General features: G+C 36.5%; 2 protein-coding genes across 3 annotated transcripts in view; one reads left to right on the top strand and one right to left on the bottom strand.

The window, feature by feature from the left end:
- greb1l (GREB1 like retinoic acid receptor coactivator) overlaps positions 1–4,982 on the top strand; it is a 63,999-nt gene extending 59,017 nt beyond the window's left edge. For both annotated transcript variants that reach the window (XM_077216392.1, XM_077216471.1), the window contains exons 32-34: positions 8–208; positions 504–642; positions 3,016–4,982. In XM_077216392.1, coding sequence (XP_077072507.1) covers positions 8–208; positions 504–642; positions 3,016–3,179 — 504 coding nt within the window. In that variant the 3' untranslated portion in view covers positions 3,180–4,982. The remainder of the gene's footprint in view (positions 1–7; positions 209–503; positions 643–3,015) is intronic.
- A 3,594-nt stretch (positions 4,983–8,576) lies between these two features.
- Positions 8,577–14,273, bottom strand: part of abhd3 (abhydrolase domain containing 3, phospholipase) — a 31,769-nt gene continuing 26,072 nt past the window's right edge. The window contains exons 6-9 of the mRNA XM_077216276.1: positions 13,146–13,319; positions 11,663–11,711; positions 11,378–11,543; positions 8,577–11,210 (exon numbers count right to left, since the gene is read on the bottom strand). Coding sequence (XP_077072391.1) covers positions 11,029–11,210; positions 11,378–11,543; positions 11,663–11,711; positions 13,146–13,319 — 571 coding nt within the window. The 3' untranslated portion in view covers positions 8,577–11,028. The remainder of the gene's footprint in view (positions 11,211–11,377; positions 11,544–11,662; positions 11,712–13,145; positions 13,320–14,273) is intronic.

The raw sequence follows: 14,273 nt of genomic DNA, 5'->3' as shown, positions 1-14,273 counted from the left end.
CCTGCAGAGGATTGAGACCCCGGTCCATGTGTGTGCATCTCAGTATGTGTGCGCTCCGGACAGTGAACACACACTTCTATCTGCGCCGGCTCAGTTCCTGCTGGAGAAGTTTCTGCAGTCCTGCAGCCCCCGTCTCTTTCCTCTGGCCCTCTGTAACAGCGCTAACCCCGTGCTGTCCATAGATGGCTACCTCAACCTCGGCCCCAAGGTAAAAATATCACACGGAATATCGCACTTCAAGGGCTTGTTCGCCCAAAAATGAACATGTTTTGATTAATTACTTGCCTAAATATCTCTCCAAACCTGTGTGCTGTTATTGTTATTTTTTCATAAAACTGAAGAAACTTCATGCTGCTCTTTTTCATAAAACAACAGTTAACTATCATTGAATAAGCATTGACTGGTCAGGAAATGAAAAGCATGAATTGGAGATGCACTATTGACTGAAAGCAGATTCTGTTGTGCATATTAGTTCAGTTGTCATGTTTTCTTTGTGTTTACAGATTCAGGTGTGTTACGTGAGCTCGCGGCCTCACTCTGTGAATGTGGATCATCAATGCGTGGTCTTCAGTGGGCTGCTACTCTACTTGTGTGACTCCTTTGTCGTTTCAAGCCTCCTGAAGAAATTCAACTTCCTCAAAGGTGAGGCTGGGTTCCTTACAGCTGAAATATACTAAATATTCTAAAGATTAAAGTGCCCCTATTATGCTATTTTAAAGGTTGCTAATTTTGCTTTGAATGTCTCCCAAAGGTGAGTTTTCTCATAATATACATTGCACATCACCACATTTTCAATGATTCTCAAACGACTCGTCCGGAGATTCAGTCTCTCTAAATCCCTCCTTTCCATAAGCTACTCTGCTGTGATTGGTCCGATGGCCCAGTCTGTTGTGATTGATCTACTGCTTACAGCGCATGTTGGAAACAACACCCATTATCATAACTCCGGGGGCTTCTTTCTAAAGCTCAGCAATTGTACACACTGTAAAGATAGTAACAATGGCGTCGATTTTACCATATCAATCCGAGCGCGAGTCCGATGATGAAACACTGGAAGAACTAGTTATCAACCCAAACCTCCATTACAAGGAGGACTTGAGCAGGACGTTTCTCAGTGATGCGCTACTTAGTTTGATGTACATTATGAGATGTTGCAACTGTAATTCCTCAGCATTAACAGCATCTCAAAATATTGTTATAAACATCTCATATCTTTACATCTTTAAGTGTATGTCCATCAACAAACTGTTGTGTATATTTCTAATTTATTCTAGTGCACACGTGAGAACTGTTTAAACTGTATCAATATCAGTGCATACGTTAGCCGAGCACTGCGCTGATGTAACAAATATGCTTGTAAAACAAATCTTGCTCCATCCTTTATTTTTACTCAAAGTAGTTAGAACGACAGACAATCTGCATTAATAGACAATTTTAGGTAATAGTGGCCCATAGCTCTGAAATTTCAGCTGATTTTCAGAAGTATTTCAGTAAGAGAGCAATAACGTGAGTTAGCAGGTTAGCCGGAAACTTACACAATATAAAACACAAAACTTCGTATTTTTAACACCCGGTACAAAATATTTACATCAATAATTATTCATACTTACAGGTTGTGCAACACTCTATTTGCTCCCGAGAGGGAACGCCTATTAAATTATAAACTAACTCAAAAACATTCATGCAAGACAAAATGTCAAATGCCCTTCCGTGTTTTATTTACTTATTATACTGATAGATTGAGTGACCGAGGACTCAAGACATGATATGCAATGGAGAAGTAGCTTGTTGCATTTGTGTAATAAATACTAGGTGAACACATTGTAATTATCGAAAATGAACACACAAGGTTTTAGAATATTTCAGCGTGATACCATTTACCATTTGGTCATAAGGCTACTTTAGACAAATTGAGATGTTTACAGTGTCTACGCGGTACATGACTTGTGCCAGGGCTAGCATCGCTAATCATAGCTAACATCGCTCATAGCTTATAACTTTTACTAGCAGTGATTTTAAATGGATTTCTCCAAATAGCATGACAAACGTTACCTGTCTAGTAACGTTAGAATCTTCGCGACTGCGGGATCAGTGGGAAGCCCAACCTGTGCTTTTAGCGCACGCCAGCGTGTGAAATATTCACCCAAAATCACTCTGGTCTTGTTTCTATATTCTGCGGCCTTTCTCTTCTTATCATACACTTCGTTTACATTTTTTCTCTTTCGACCCTCAGCCATTTTCAAAGGAATGGCTGAAACTGTAACTCATCACACATAATACACTTGAAAGTGCGCATCCGCAAAAAGCGAAAACTACATAGGGACGAGCACCTACAATGGCCTTATGTAAACATATCACCAGAATGATTGACACTTAGGTGGACCAATAGTATAGGCTACCCACCCGGAAAAAGAAAATCCTCCGCTATACCTTTAAGTATTTAAAAAAAAAAGAACAAAAGCACCAACATACACTAACATTCAAAAGTTTGATGTCGATAACATTTTTAAATGTTATTGTATTGTGAGTATTGTGAAATACTATTACAACTTAAAACTTCTATTTGAATATATTTTAAAATGTACTTTTTCCTGTGATGGCGAAGCTGAATTTTAGTATCATTACTCAACTCTTCAGTGTCACATGATACTTCAGAAATCATTCCAATATGATGTTTTGCTGCTCAATTCTTATTATTACTATAAATGTTTGCTGCTTAATAATATTGTGGAAACCATGATACCTTTTTGTCCAGGATTCTTTGATGAATACAAAACGTTCAAAAGAACAGCATTTTTTTTTAATCTTTTGTAACATTATAAATGTCTTTACCGTAACTTTTGATCACTTTAATGCATCTTAGCTAAAGTATTAATTTCTCAAATTTCAAACAACAAAACCTTGTTTTTACAATTAAAAATTCAGAGCTGTTATAATAATAATAGCACACCTCTCTAAGCATGATGAGGTCCTATAAGAAGCTTTACATCATTATTTGTTTCACTCATCTTGCAGGCGCCACGCTGTGTGTGATCTGTCAGGACCGGAGCTCCTTGCGTCAGACTATTGTGCGTTTGGAGCTGGAGGATGAGTGGCAGTTTCGTTTGCGAGATGAGTTTCAGACGGCCAACTGCAGCGAGGACCGTCCCCTCTACTTCCTCACAGGCCGCCATATCTAATCTCCATTTCCCTTCAACTGTTAGCCACAGAGAAGATGTTTTTCAGCATCATAACTCTCGAACTGCTTATAAAGAGAATAAATAAGACTCTCCAGTCGGCACTACCTCGGACGACGTTTGGGGATAGATACTCTGAAGAAATGTCCACGTGACAGATACTGTGCTGGATACAGATGTTGTGCGTTTGCCTCGTGTGTTTTCCTTCTTTTTACATTTTGAAGAAGCTTTCAGAACATTGTTGGTTGGTGATTTTGCATGTCCTAACACGCAAGGACAATGCGAAGGACATCATTAGATATGTCCTTCTATATATATATATATATATATAATCTCAGGGTTTTTTGTCTCAAGACAAAAGGACTTACTACTGCTCTTCTTTCTTTTTGCCTGCTTGATGTAGTTCTCATCATCAACGCCATCTACCATCCTCAAGATGGAAGCTCACACGACAACACATGATGCTTTTAGGTGTGTAGTCTTGGGAGAATTTCATTGGGTAATCCCAACCCATGTGAAAAGACTAAAAATCTTTTATCTTGCCAAAGATATTACCTGACGTAATCCAAATAACCCATTCCTTGCTCCTCAGAGTTGTCAGTCATTAAAAGTTCGGATGTTTCAATGAACCCACAAAGTTCACTTACAGATATCAACATTCGCTATATCTAAAGAAATCTATTTATGATCTTCTCGATTCCAGCCTGCAACAGCCGATGTGTGCCGGTGTTCATGATTGTAAATGCTGGTTGGTACATCATGCCTGACGTATTAACCACCTCATTATGACCATTATGCGTTAAAAGGTCATTATTAATCATCATATTTCATCGAAACATTCCTTATTTTGAAGTAGATGGGAATGTTTTGGAGTTGCACACTGTAAATGCCTTAAGATGACGACACAATCCCAAACTCCACTCCAAAAAGTGACAATTACAATCAGTGAAACAGGAAAGACAATGCCAATTTTATAAGGATGGCTGACTAGCTAGCTAGCTTATATGGTATGTCTGAGAATATGAATGTTCCGTAAGGTGTTTATGACTGTTTGGATGTTAAAAGAAAAGCTTTGTTTACATTTTAAGAAATGCCAATATTAATATATATGACAGACTCTTTTGTCACTTTGGGTTCTGGCTAGTTTTACTGAAGAGTCACTTTGAGCCTCATGTGTCACAGATCAAATGCATTCTTTTATTTTTCCATGGCACAAAGAATCTACCTAGGACCCATTAGTTTCTGATTCGGGTGATTTATTTAAAATTAGAAAAATGGATTCCTTTTTCAAGGGATGGTTTTATTTATTGAACAAGCTTCTTGGACTGATAATCATTGAAATATCAGGAATGTCTTGCTAGGTCAAGTCCTTGAATTAGTCATCAAAAGCTTTGCACACTTCCATTGAAACTATGTATAGATGATGTATTAGAAATTAACTGATGTAACCTAACTGGAAAATTAAGTATATGGTTTACATTATTTGTGTTTAGTTAAAAAAATGCATCAGGTCCAATAATGATACTGATTGTAACGATGAAAAAAGCCAAATACCCACTGGACAACCTTTAGAATGCGTCTCATTTGTAGATAATTTGATGTGCACATAAATTATGCAATTTGCTTCTCACAATCTTTGCATCTTTCCTGTCAGCTGTGAATATTCTGAACATATGTAGCACCAAACCATTTGAAATCTTCTACCTCATGATCTACTGGCCGGCTTTGGTTTAGTAAGCATTTGATTTCAGAAACATGTTCTTGTTGCTGTTGAGATATAATAATGTAATAAACTGTTATCCTCAATCTTATTCTATTTGTGTAAGTCTTTCAGACAAAAATTTAGAAAGCTCAACTAATAATGTGACCTTTTCAACCTTATATGATGTTCTTCTTGTGGACTGATGTGAGACAGTTAAATCAAATGACAACATAGAATTTCTAAATAATCTAGAGATCCGATCCTCAAATTTGATTGGCTGAGCGATCACTAACCGCAGTACTGGGACTTTTCACTGTTTCACTCTGTGATTGATTGTGCGTTCCAGACAGGCTGTCATTTTGTGTATCCGTAGTGGGAATTTTTCAGTTTCTATTTCTGCAGGTTATATAAGGAGCGTCCCAATTTACGCACGCTATTCAAAGCCATTTTGTTGTATAAATAATGATTAGTGTGTTCATACTAAAAAATTTCAACAAGAAACAAGAAAAGTGCACTCAGATTTAACCACTGTAGTCACATGGACTATTTTAACGATGTCGTTACTATCTTGCTGTGTCTTGAAACTGGTGATTACATTGCAGTCTATGGCTGGTTCAGAGAGCTCTCAGATTTCATCAAAAATATCTTCATTTGTGTTCCGAAGATGAATGAAGGTCTTACGGGTTTGAAACGACATGAGGGTGTTTTTTAATTACATTTTTTTAAAGTGTTTTTCAATTACATTTTTGGTCAAACTAACCCTTTAAGGGGTCGTTCCATTAGATCATTTTGCCGACATTATGGGAATATTAGGTTTGAACATTCTAAAAAACACGTGCAACTAAAATATGTGTAAAACATTTTTGTGCAAACATTTTGAGAACATTATTAAAGACAAAATAACTCTGAATGAACATACTATAAACATCACTGGAAGAATGTTAGCTCATAACTTTGGGAGAGCCTTGCCAGAACTTTAGCTAGGTCTGAAAACGTTCCCTGTGAGCCGTTCACCTTTGCATCCCTCACGTGGATTTCCGGATATCATTGCTGTCGAGATGACTGCATTTCACCTGCACAATGTATTTCACCTGCAGTGTGACTGCATCCTAAATGTCAAAATGTCACTCATTAACTTTTTTGTTGTATAAATGGAACAGATGAACAACATGTGATATATTTCTTATATAGCCTAATCATAATAATGCAATGCAGTAATACCTGACTGTGTTTTTCTATTGATTTTAACTGGTTTGACACGTTTATAATGCCCAGCTGGCAGCTTACATAACAAAGTTCAACATATGCTGTGTCAAATCATCAACCAATAATGAACCTTGTATACAGTCACCTCTGCCCTAAATATTGTGGGACTCCATATAAAATCAGTCCACGGTTCAACCCAAGATGCAATGAACTTTACCATATCAAAGCAGCATGACACATTATCAGTCCACTCCGATGACTGCTGTGGGTGAAAGCATGTGGGTGGTTTTAGAGTGAGTGTTCAAGTGAAGTGTAAACCATAAAGTCATTTATAAATAAATCTGGCAGTCTTTGTTTTGATGCTTTGGTACAGTTTGAAGAGCCTATAGATGCCCTACTTGCATGCCCAAACACACAGTTTCCTCACTTTGGTACATCTGTGATGCAGACATATGCTCTGTTAGAGACAGACATCCTGGCTAATAATAAAAGGTTGAATATTATGCAGTAAAAGTAATATAAGCCTAAATGATTTGGAGATACAGTAACTGTTCATTACTAAAAAAAATAGTAATGGTATCAGATGATAAAACCACGGTACTTTAACTTAATGGTTTACATGACCATGTACCATAGTGTTTAAGTATTTCAAAGAATACCATTGTCCAGAAAGCATAGTATTGCCAGAGTACAAGTCCACAAAATATGGTACAATTCCAGCTAAAAGGGAACGTTTTTTTCTGAAACATTTTAGTTGGATGATTGTCTAACATTTTTCACATTTTAGTTTGAGTTTAACATCTAGTTTTGGAATGCTTAAATATAACTTAATGGGAACATTAGCAAAACATTCTTAGAACATATTTTTCTTATTGTACATTTCTGGTACTTTAATTTTAGTGAATTATTATGTTGTAGCCTACATAGACAGTCTCAGGTGAACATGTTAACCAAATAATGGTTTGCTATTAATGTTATCGCCTACTCATCTTCTTGGTAACTACTCCATCTGGCTGTTTATAATGAGATTATAATTTAACAGACTGCTAGATATGATATACAGTCATTATTTTAGCAGTTTACTTTCTAGTCTGGATGAGATTTCAAACAGAAAAGGACTTGGTAAGGAATGTGGGCCAAAGTTCTTCCAAACAATGTCTGTATGAAACAGACTCATCTGAAGTTTATCAGCAGGGATTTAGATTATGTCAAGCTCACATCTGTTCAGGCGGCACATTTGTGATGATTTAAAAAAAAGAAACTACGGCATATTCATTTCATTTTCTCAAACTGTGTTGACTGCATCAAGCTGATTTTCCACCGTTGGGTCTAATGGTTCTAAGAACGGCAAGGAATGGTTCCAGTTATATTTCCACTTGAGGCATGGCACGATTACAAGTGTCCAATTGTGCTTGATAAAATAAATGATTAAAATAACTGACCATTCGCCATAACGCGGTCACTAACGTCTCACAACTCTCATAACGTCTGTACAGTCTAAGGTAACGAGGGACACATTTGTATTACATTTGAAAGAGCTCTGTTATCAGCCCCACAGTGGAAATTTTAATTTTAACTTTAAGACTAGACTAAGTAGACTAGACATCTGAGATCTTGCACTTTGCTCGACGTTCCACTATGTTCTTCCATTTGGTCAGAGTTCGAGCCTATTGATTTGTTTTATGTAAGGAGATTACTGGTCACCTAAAGTCAACTATATGTCCCCAGGATGTTATCCCGCCTTTTTTCCTTAGACAAATCATTGACACGTTGGTCCTGTTATTGGTCATCAACTACAGCTTACTGGCTCCACCCCTAACTGCCTGAAATATGCTGTGGTGTCACCATATCTAAAAAAAAAAAAAATCTAAAGCCATCCTATTATATCTGAGTTCTGCATTTGATTTGGTCAACCATGAGGTCCTGTTGACACATTTGGAGATATCAGTGGGACTTCTTGGCACGGTACAACAGTGGTTCCTATCCAATTGGACTAACAGGTGGTTCACTGTTTGTACTGGTCATCACTCGTCCTCTAGTATATTTTCTTAATTGTGGAGTCCCACAGGGATCAATCCTCAGGCCAGTGTTTTTTCCCCTTTATATGCTCCTTTCACCTAAACTCTATTCAAGTTAAAAACTTAACTTAAATAATTTAAATGAAACAATATAATACTTTGACTTCCTGAAGTGGGTAAATAGCCGACACATTGTTGGAAAAAAATTAATAAAAATGGACCTGCAATGTCTGCTTTATACTCATGGCAGTGCCATTCATTATTATTTTTATATAATGTATAGTTATATATTTATTATAATTATTATATAATTTATATAATAATATAAATTATATTAATAATTATTATTGGTATTACAATATCAGTACAAAAGGCTATAATTAAATAACTGCCATATTACTAACATATTGCTTTAAATATGACTAAATTCCATAATTTATTTAAGACCACAAATGCACTTGGAATCCATACAAGTACATGTTCATATATTTATTCTACATTGACATATGTCTTATATTAAAATCTTATTGCTGCACATGTTAAATACACAATCCTTGTATAAATATTTATAAGGATAGACATCTTCATGGAAAAATATTTATGTTCTGCTACATTTTATGTGATGCATGTTGGTACAGTTACTCAAGACACTTAAAACAGTGACACATGCTATTTAGTAACAGGATGGACGGAAAGCATTTTTACAGTCCGCAGGAGCAGTTGCGGCCCCAAAGCACTGACAGATAAGATGCGCAATATGAAGCAGCACCGTAATAAAAACAGACTGGTCAATGTAAAACACATGGCTGGGCGTTTTCATAGGAACGATATTTCAATAACTAACGTCTAGTAACATTCCTCATTGAAAATCCTTATGTACAATTATATTTGGGTACCGTTTATAAAATCAAAAAATTGCTGCCATCGCAATGGCATACATATATCCATCCTGGGTCGAACTATTCCTGTCATTTACACACAAATAATAACTGCTCCTGTTTTTTCTCGCTCCCATTTTCTATATAATTTAAGGAGCTGTTGATAGGATTTCAATGCACCATCATGTAAAGAGCCATTTGAGCCTGAAGTATAGTCCAAGCAAGCATATTTTAGTTTCGACAAACAGTAGCTTAAGTCATTTTCACTTTCACAGAATCCTCGAAGCCACGTCTGTCTGGTCCAAGAAAACACACTTTAACTAATCATGGGGCACAGGTTTGGTGCCTTCAACTATAAATAGTGCTATTTGTACATTCCTAGTCAAAAAAATATGATTCATTTACAATGTTGAGCTAGTCAGTGTCAAATAAAACAGTAATGAATGAGAAAAAAAGTGCATGCGGTACATTCTTGTGAAAAATAAAAACTTTGATATGATACAATCTTTTCTTGCCTTAAAAAACACAAACTAGCAGGAAACACAAACAAAAAATATCAGAAGTGGGGTTTGTCCCTGAGGGCTACAAAGCTATTTAAGATACATTAAAGAAACATCAAGTTAGTGAAGAATTGGAAATATATACTTTATAAATACATGGAGACAAGTCTCTACTTCAACTGGCCTTACACACTTCAATTTATTGATACTATACAGACAATAATAGCTAAATCTTCCTTTCTTAACACTTGGGAAGAACTGATAAGGCGTTGACTAAGGTAAATGTGCAGCTATTAAGTGACTGTTTTTCTTCACTTAGGTCCTAGATTTTGAATAGTTTAGGTAAAATCTCTGAAAAAAAAATCTTATACTTAGCATAACAACTGCACATATGCCCACCAACATTCATGGCTACAACCATTTCTACTGTAGTGCAGTTTCTCATCAAAAACAAACATGTCTGGGAATTTTGCATAAAGAACATGAACTTGTCTGGATTAATTTAAATATGGCAATTAATCAAATTCATTCTGAGTGGCCATCAGTCTTAAAACCAAAATGGCCTAAAATATTTCAAATATTTCTACCGCTTGAAGTACCCAGAGATGAGGTGATGCTAATCTTTCAATAAAAAATAAATAAATAAACAAATCAAGATTCTTACTTTTTTTAATTTTGATATTTTAAATATTATCATATCTTTTTTTTATCTAAAAATAAGCAAGCAATTCATGCCTATAAAATAAATACAATTTCTGTTTAATTCTGCATTAGCATTTCTATCATAATCTTACAAACGCCTAATGCTACCGTAATGTGACAAAGATCTTCTTTTTTTGTAAAAGCAAAAATGATATTACATTTAAATTGTAATGTGCATTTGCAAAGTAATTTTTTACCTGTTTTAAGGTAATTAATTGTGATTTTATAAGACATTATGTTCAAAAATAATCATTTGTTTTTTTACTGGATTACAGTAATGAGAATGTGATTTATTTTGCATGAAAATATGTATGTGTGTGTGTGTGTGTGTGTTAGTAAATAATCTTAGTAAATTAGGCTTCATCTTCTATATGCAAACATAATATATTTAAAAAAAAAATTATTTTTCTTATTCTGATTTAGCGGTGAAATTTGACCTGGATATTTCTGTGACATTGTCTCAGTAAGTTTCAATAGGCTATTAATCATGTTTTTTGGACACTATCATCCCTCATGTGGATTAATACAGAGTAATATCCCCTAATGAGTGATTCGGATATTTAAAAATACATAATCAAGAGTCATACACAGACATGCAAGTCACATATGAATAAGTGCACCAATGGATGGACGGATGAACGGATGGAACATGTGCAAGGTCTGTTCCATGAACACAAATAAAAGAGATGTGCTTAAAACTACTACAATAACAAAATAAATAAATGAACTGACTGAAAAAACAACTCTGGCCTTCAAGTGAACCTGTGCCCTTCACTTTGGAAATGTATACTGGTTGTTGTTGTTTTTTTGCTAATGGCTGTAGACTGAAATAATGGAAAGGGAGGGTCAGTGGAGATCATTAAGACCGCTGCCGTTCTCAAACACAGCCTTGGTGAACTGCTGAAAAACTCGGTCCATGTAAGTGCTCTGCCGTGGCCACAGACCCTCAAGGAAGCCAATATGGCCGCCGTGACATGTGATGAGGAGGGCCACATTGGGGTTCTGCTTCACGGCATCTACTGGAATGGCTGAAGAAAAACATGGATGGGATAAAGTTATGAGCTTTTCAACTGGCTGATTTGTTCACTTCAGCCCTAAACTTCAATGTCACAACCGTGCAGATTTTCTGAAAAATACACACACTTTATAACGGCTAAAATCTCTCAAGCAACCCTAATAAATCTGGTGGACTCACCATGATTGGGGGAAAAGACGTCGTCAGCTGCGTTGAGGCACAGCATTGGCACCTGCACAGACTTGATGTTGTGAATAGGACTAGCGTCTCGATAGTAGTCTTCATTGGATGGATAACCGAACATGATGGATGTGAAACGTTCATCGAACTCTCGGATTGTTTTAGCCTGTGAAATGCATGATTGAAGTGAACAACAGATCGAGCAAGGATTAATACTATTACTTTAACATTATATAACAAAAACGTGAAACAATATTGTGTGTAAGTTTAGAATGAATGACTCGCCTTCATCACATGGTCTATATCATATTTTTTTTCAAGAATGGTTCTGTGACTGCAAAAAAAGAGAGGAAAAAAGAAGAGAGGAAAATGTCACAATTAGTTTTAGGATAATCTCCATATAACAAGAAGTATTCATAACTCTCATTTTATAATTAAAGCTCTGCTTTATCCATCCATTTTTACCTCATAATGTTTAATCACTAAAGTCATAACTGGATCTTAAGGTGAAACAGACGATTTCTCTCTGGTGACCTAAGCTAGACTTCTACTTCTCTAAACGTTTAGTCTGCTTATATGCCTCACTTTTCTTACACCGGACTCCCACATCTCAAAATCCAATCTCAATGTTTCACTCAGATGTACATCATAACACACACAAAAAACATCTGCTGCTACTTACATTTCATCAAAACTTAAAGATATTATTCACATAAATCATGGAAAAAAACACGGTGTACTGCATACGAATTCTTAAAAATACCAAAACCGTGTCAAACCGTATTTTGCATTTTAATTGAATTTATGTAGAAATGTGTGGCTGATTAAATAAAAAATAAAGGAAGATAGATGTCAAATTTGTGGTTGATATTAATTCTGGTTGATCCGTAATACTGCAATTGGCAGGTCGAGACGAGCGCATTGCATTGTGGGATATTGTACCCAGCGCAGTGTGCTTTGTTGCAAATGTAGAGGGTAATTTGGTTATATATGGAAAATTTGCATATTATGCAGAGTATACTGAATACTACAGAAATAGTATGAGTAGTATGATATTCTATTTCAGTCATAGCCAGGGCTGGAGCGACCTATAGGCAGAGTAGACAATTGTCAGTTACCAAATGCCTTGGGCTTGGAGGCGGAGCCTCCATAATCATAACATCCCTGGTCCACCAATCAAGACGGCAGCAAAAGAAAAGGTTCTTTATCTATAGATGTATTGTCACTTACTTGTAGTGAAAACCAATTAAATGGATAGTACACAAAAACATTTTTTTTTTCCCCTACTATAGAAGTCAATGGCGCCGATCAACTGTCTGGTTACCAACATTCTTCAAAATATCTTCTTTTGTGTTCAACAGAAGAAAGAAACTCATACAGGTTTGGAACAACTTGAGGGTGAGTAAATGATGACAGAATTTTTGGGTGAACTATCCCTTTAATGTCACTGTTTCAAAGTGTGAAAAACTTTTTTGTATTGCTGACAAGCTGATTAAGAGTTAAATGACGTAGAATAAGCCATATATGTGCAAAGTGTTCATTTAATTTCTAAGTCCTGTTCTGAAACTCTTTGTACTTCAGCAAAATACGTAACAAATTCAGTTTTAATCTCATTTGGCACATTTGGTAGCATTCAAAAAGAGATCAGAACCAAAAAGGGGGGCAGTCGGGGACAACGTCCTCTGTGACGGCACCACACACACACACACACACACACACTAGACTACGGTAAATTAAGCCGGACTTATCCTCCTCTGACCCCACTGACCGGTCCACGGATGCCTGCAGGCAGCTGGTAAGGTAGGAGTTGAAGAGGAAGCGGTCCAAGGGCTTCTCCAGTGAAGCCGTACACTCGAACACATCCCAGCCTGCCGAAAAAACCACCACACCCTTCAGACGCACATCAGAGCCTTTTCGACCCACGTAGTTCGCCAGCATCATCCTGTCAGGTGTCAAGATAAGAGATTTTAGTGACACGATAACAGCACAGCAGCGAAAACATGCTCATGCAATCATGAGTCGTAATGTATCCAGGAATGCGCGCAGACACACACACACAGACATGTTGTGTTTTCATGTTTTATGGGGTCATTCCATTCACATAATGATTTTTATTCTGTACAAACCAAATTCCATCCCCTAAACGAAAGAAAACTTTATGTATTTTTGCATTATCAAAAAACATAATTTATAAGCTGTTTCCTCATGGGGTCCAAAATTTTTTTTCCCCCACAGCGTAGGGTTTACCAGCACCAGCACTAAACACTTCCCCCCTCCCCACACACACACACCCACACACACACCCGCACGGTGAATGTGATTTCACCAAGTACAACATGTTCCTGGATCAACATCTTTGTTGATCCTGAAACAACATTCCAATCAACCAATCAGATTTGAGAGGAAAGTTTTCAGTTTATGTGTAGTTTAGTCTTACAACCAGGGTTAGGTGCTTCTACATCAGTGTTATTCACATATCATTTCCTTCTGATTTTATGGATAAGATATGGGTAGGGATAGGTTTAAAGATAGGGAAATGGTTATGACTAAATCTAAGGACAGGAATGTTGTTCCAGGTTCAACAAATTATCTTACTTGGCAAAATTACCCCCCCCCCCCCCATATATATATGTATTTATATATACAGCTGCTACATTTTTGAGGCATAAGCTGTGTGAAGCTGACCTTTTTCTTTCTGTAAGACGGAGAGGATTAGAGCAGTATACTGCTGACTCAACTTTTACTTAGAAGCCTAGGGTGAAATGAAGCTGTGGAGGAGTCTGAGAGCTGAAATTTCATCTGCATCACATGACGAGGGAAATAAATACATGAGCAAATCATGAAGCGGGAACACTTTATAATATAAGTTAGGAATTATTATTATATAATGCTTATT

The sequence above is a fragment of the Siphateles boraxobius genome, unplaced genomic scaffold (genome assembly GCF_051911475.1).
Source record: "Siphateles boraxobius isolate OS27281-9 unplaced genomic scaffold, OSU_SipBor_1 1, whole genome shotgun sequence".
NCBI classification, from domain to species: Eukaryota; Metazoa; Chordata; class Actinopteri; order Cypriniformes; family Leuciscidae; genus Siphateles; species Siphateles boraxobius.
This window is presented reverse-complemented; position numbering and strand designations above follow the sequence as displayed.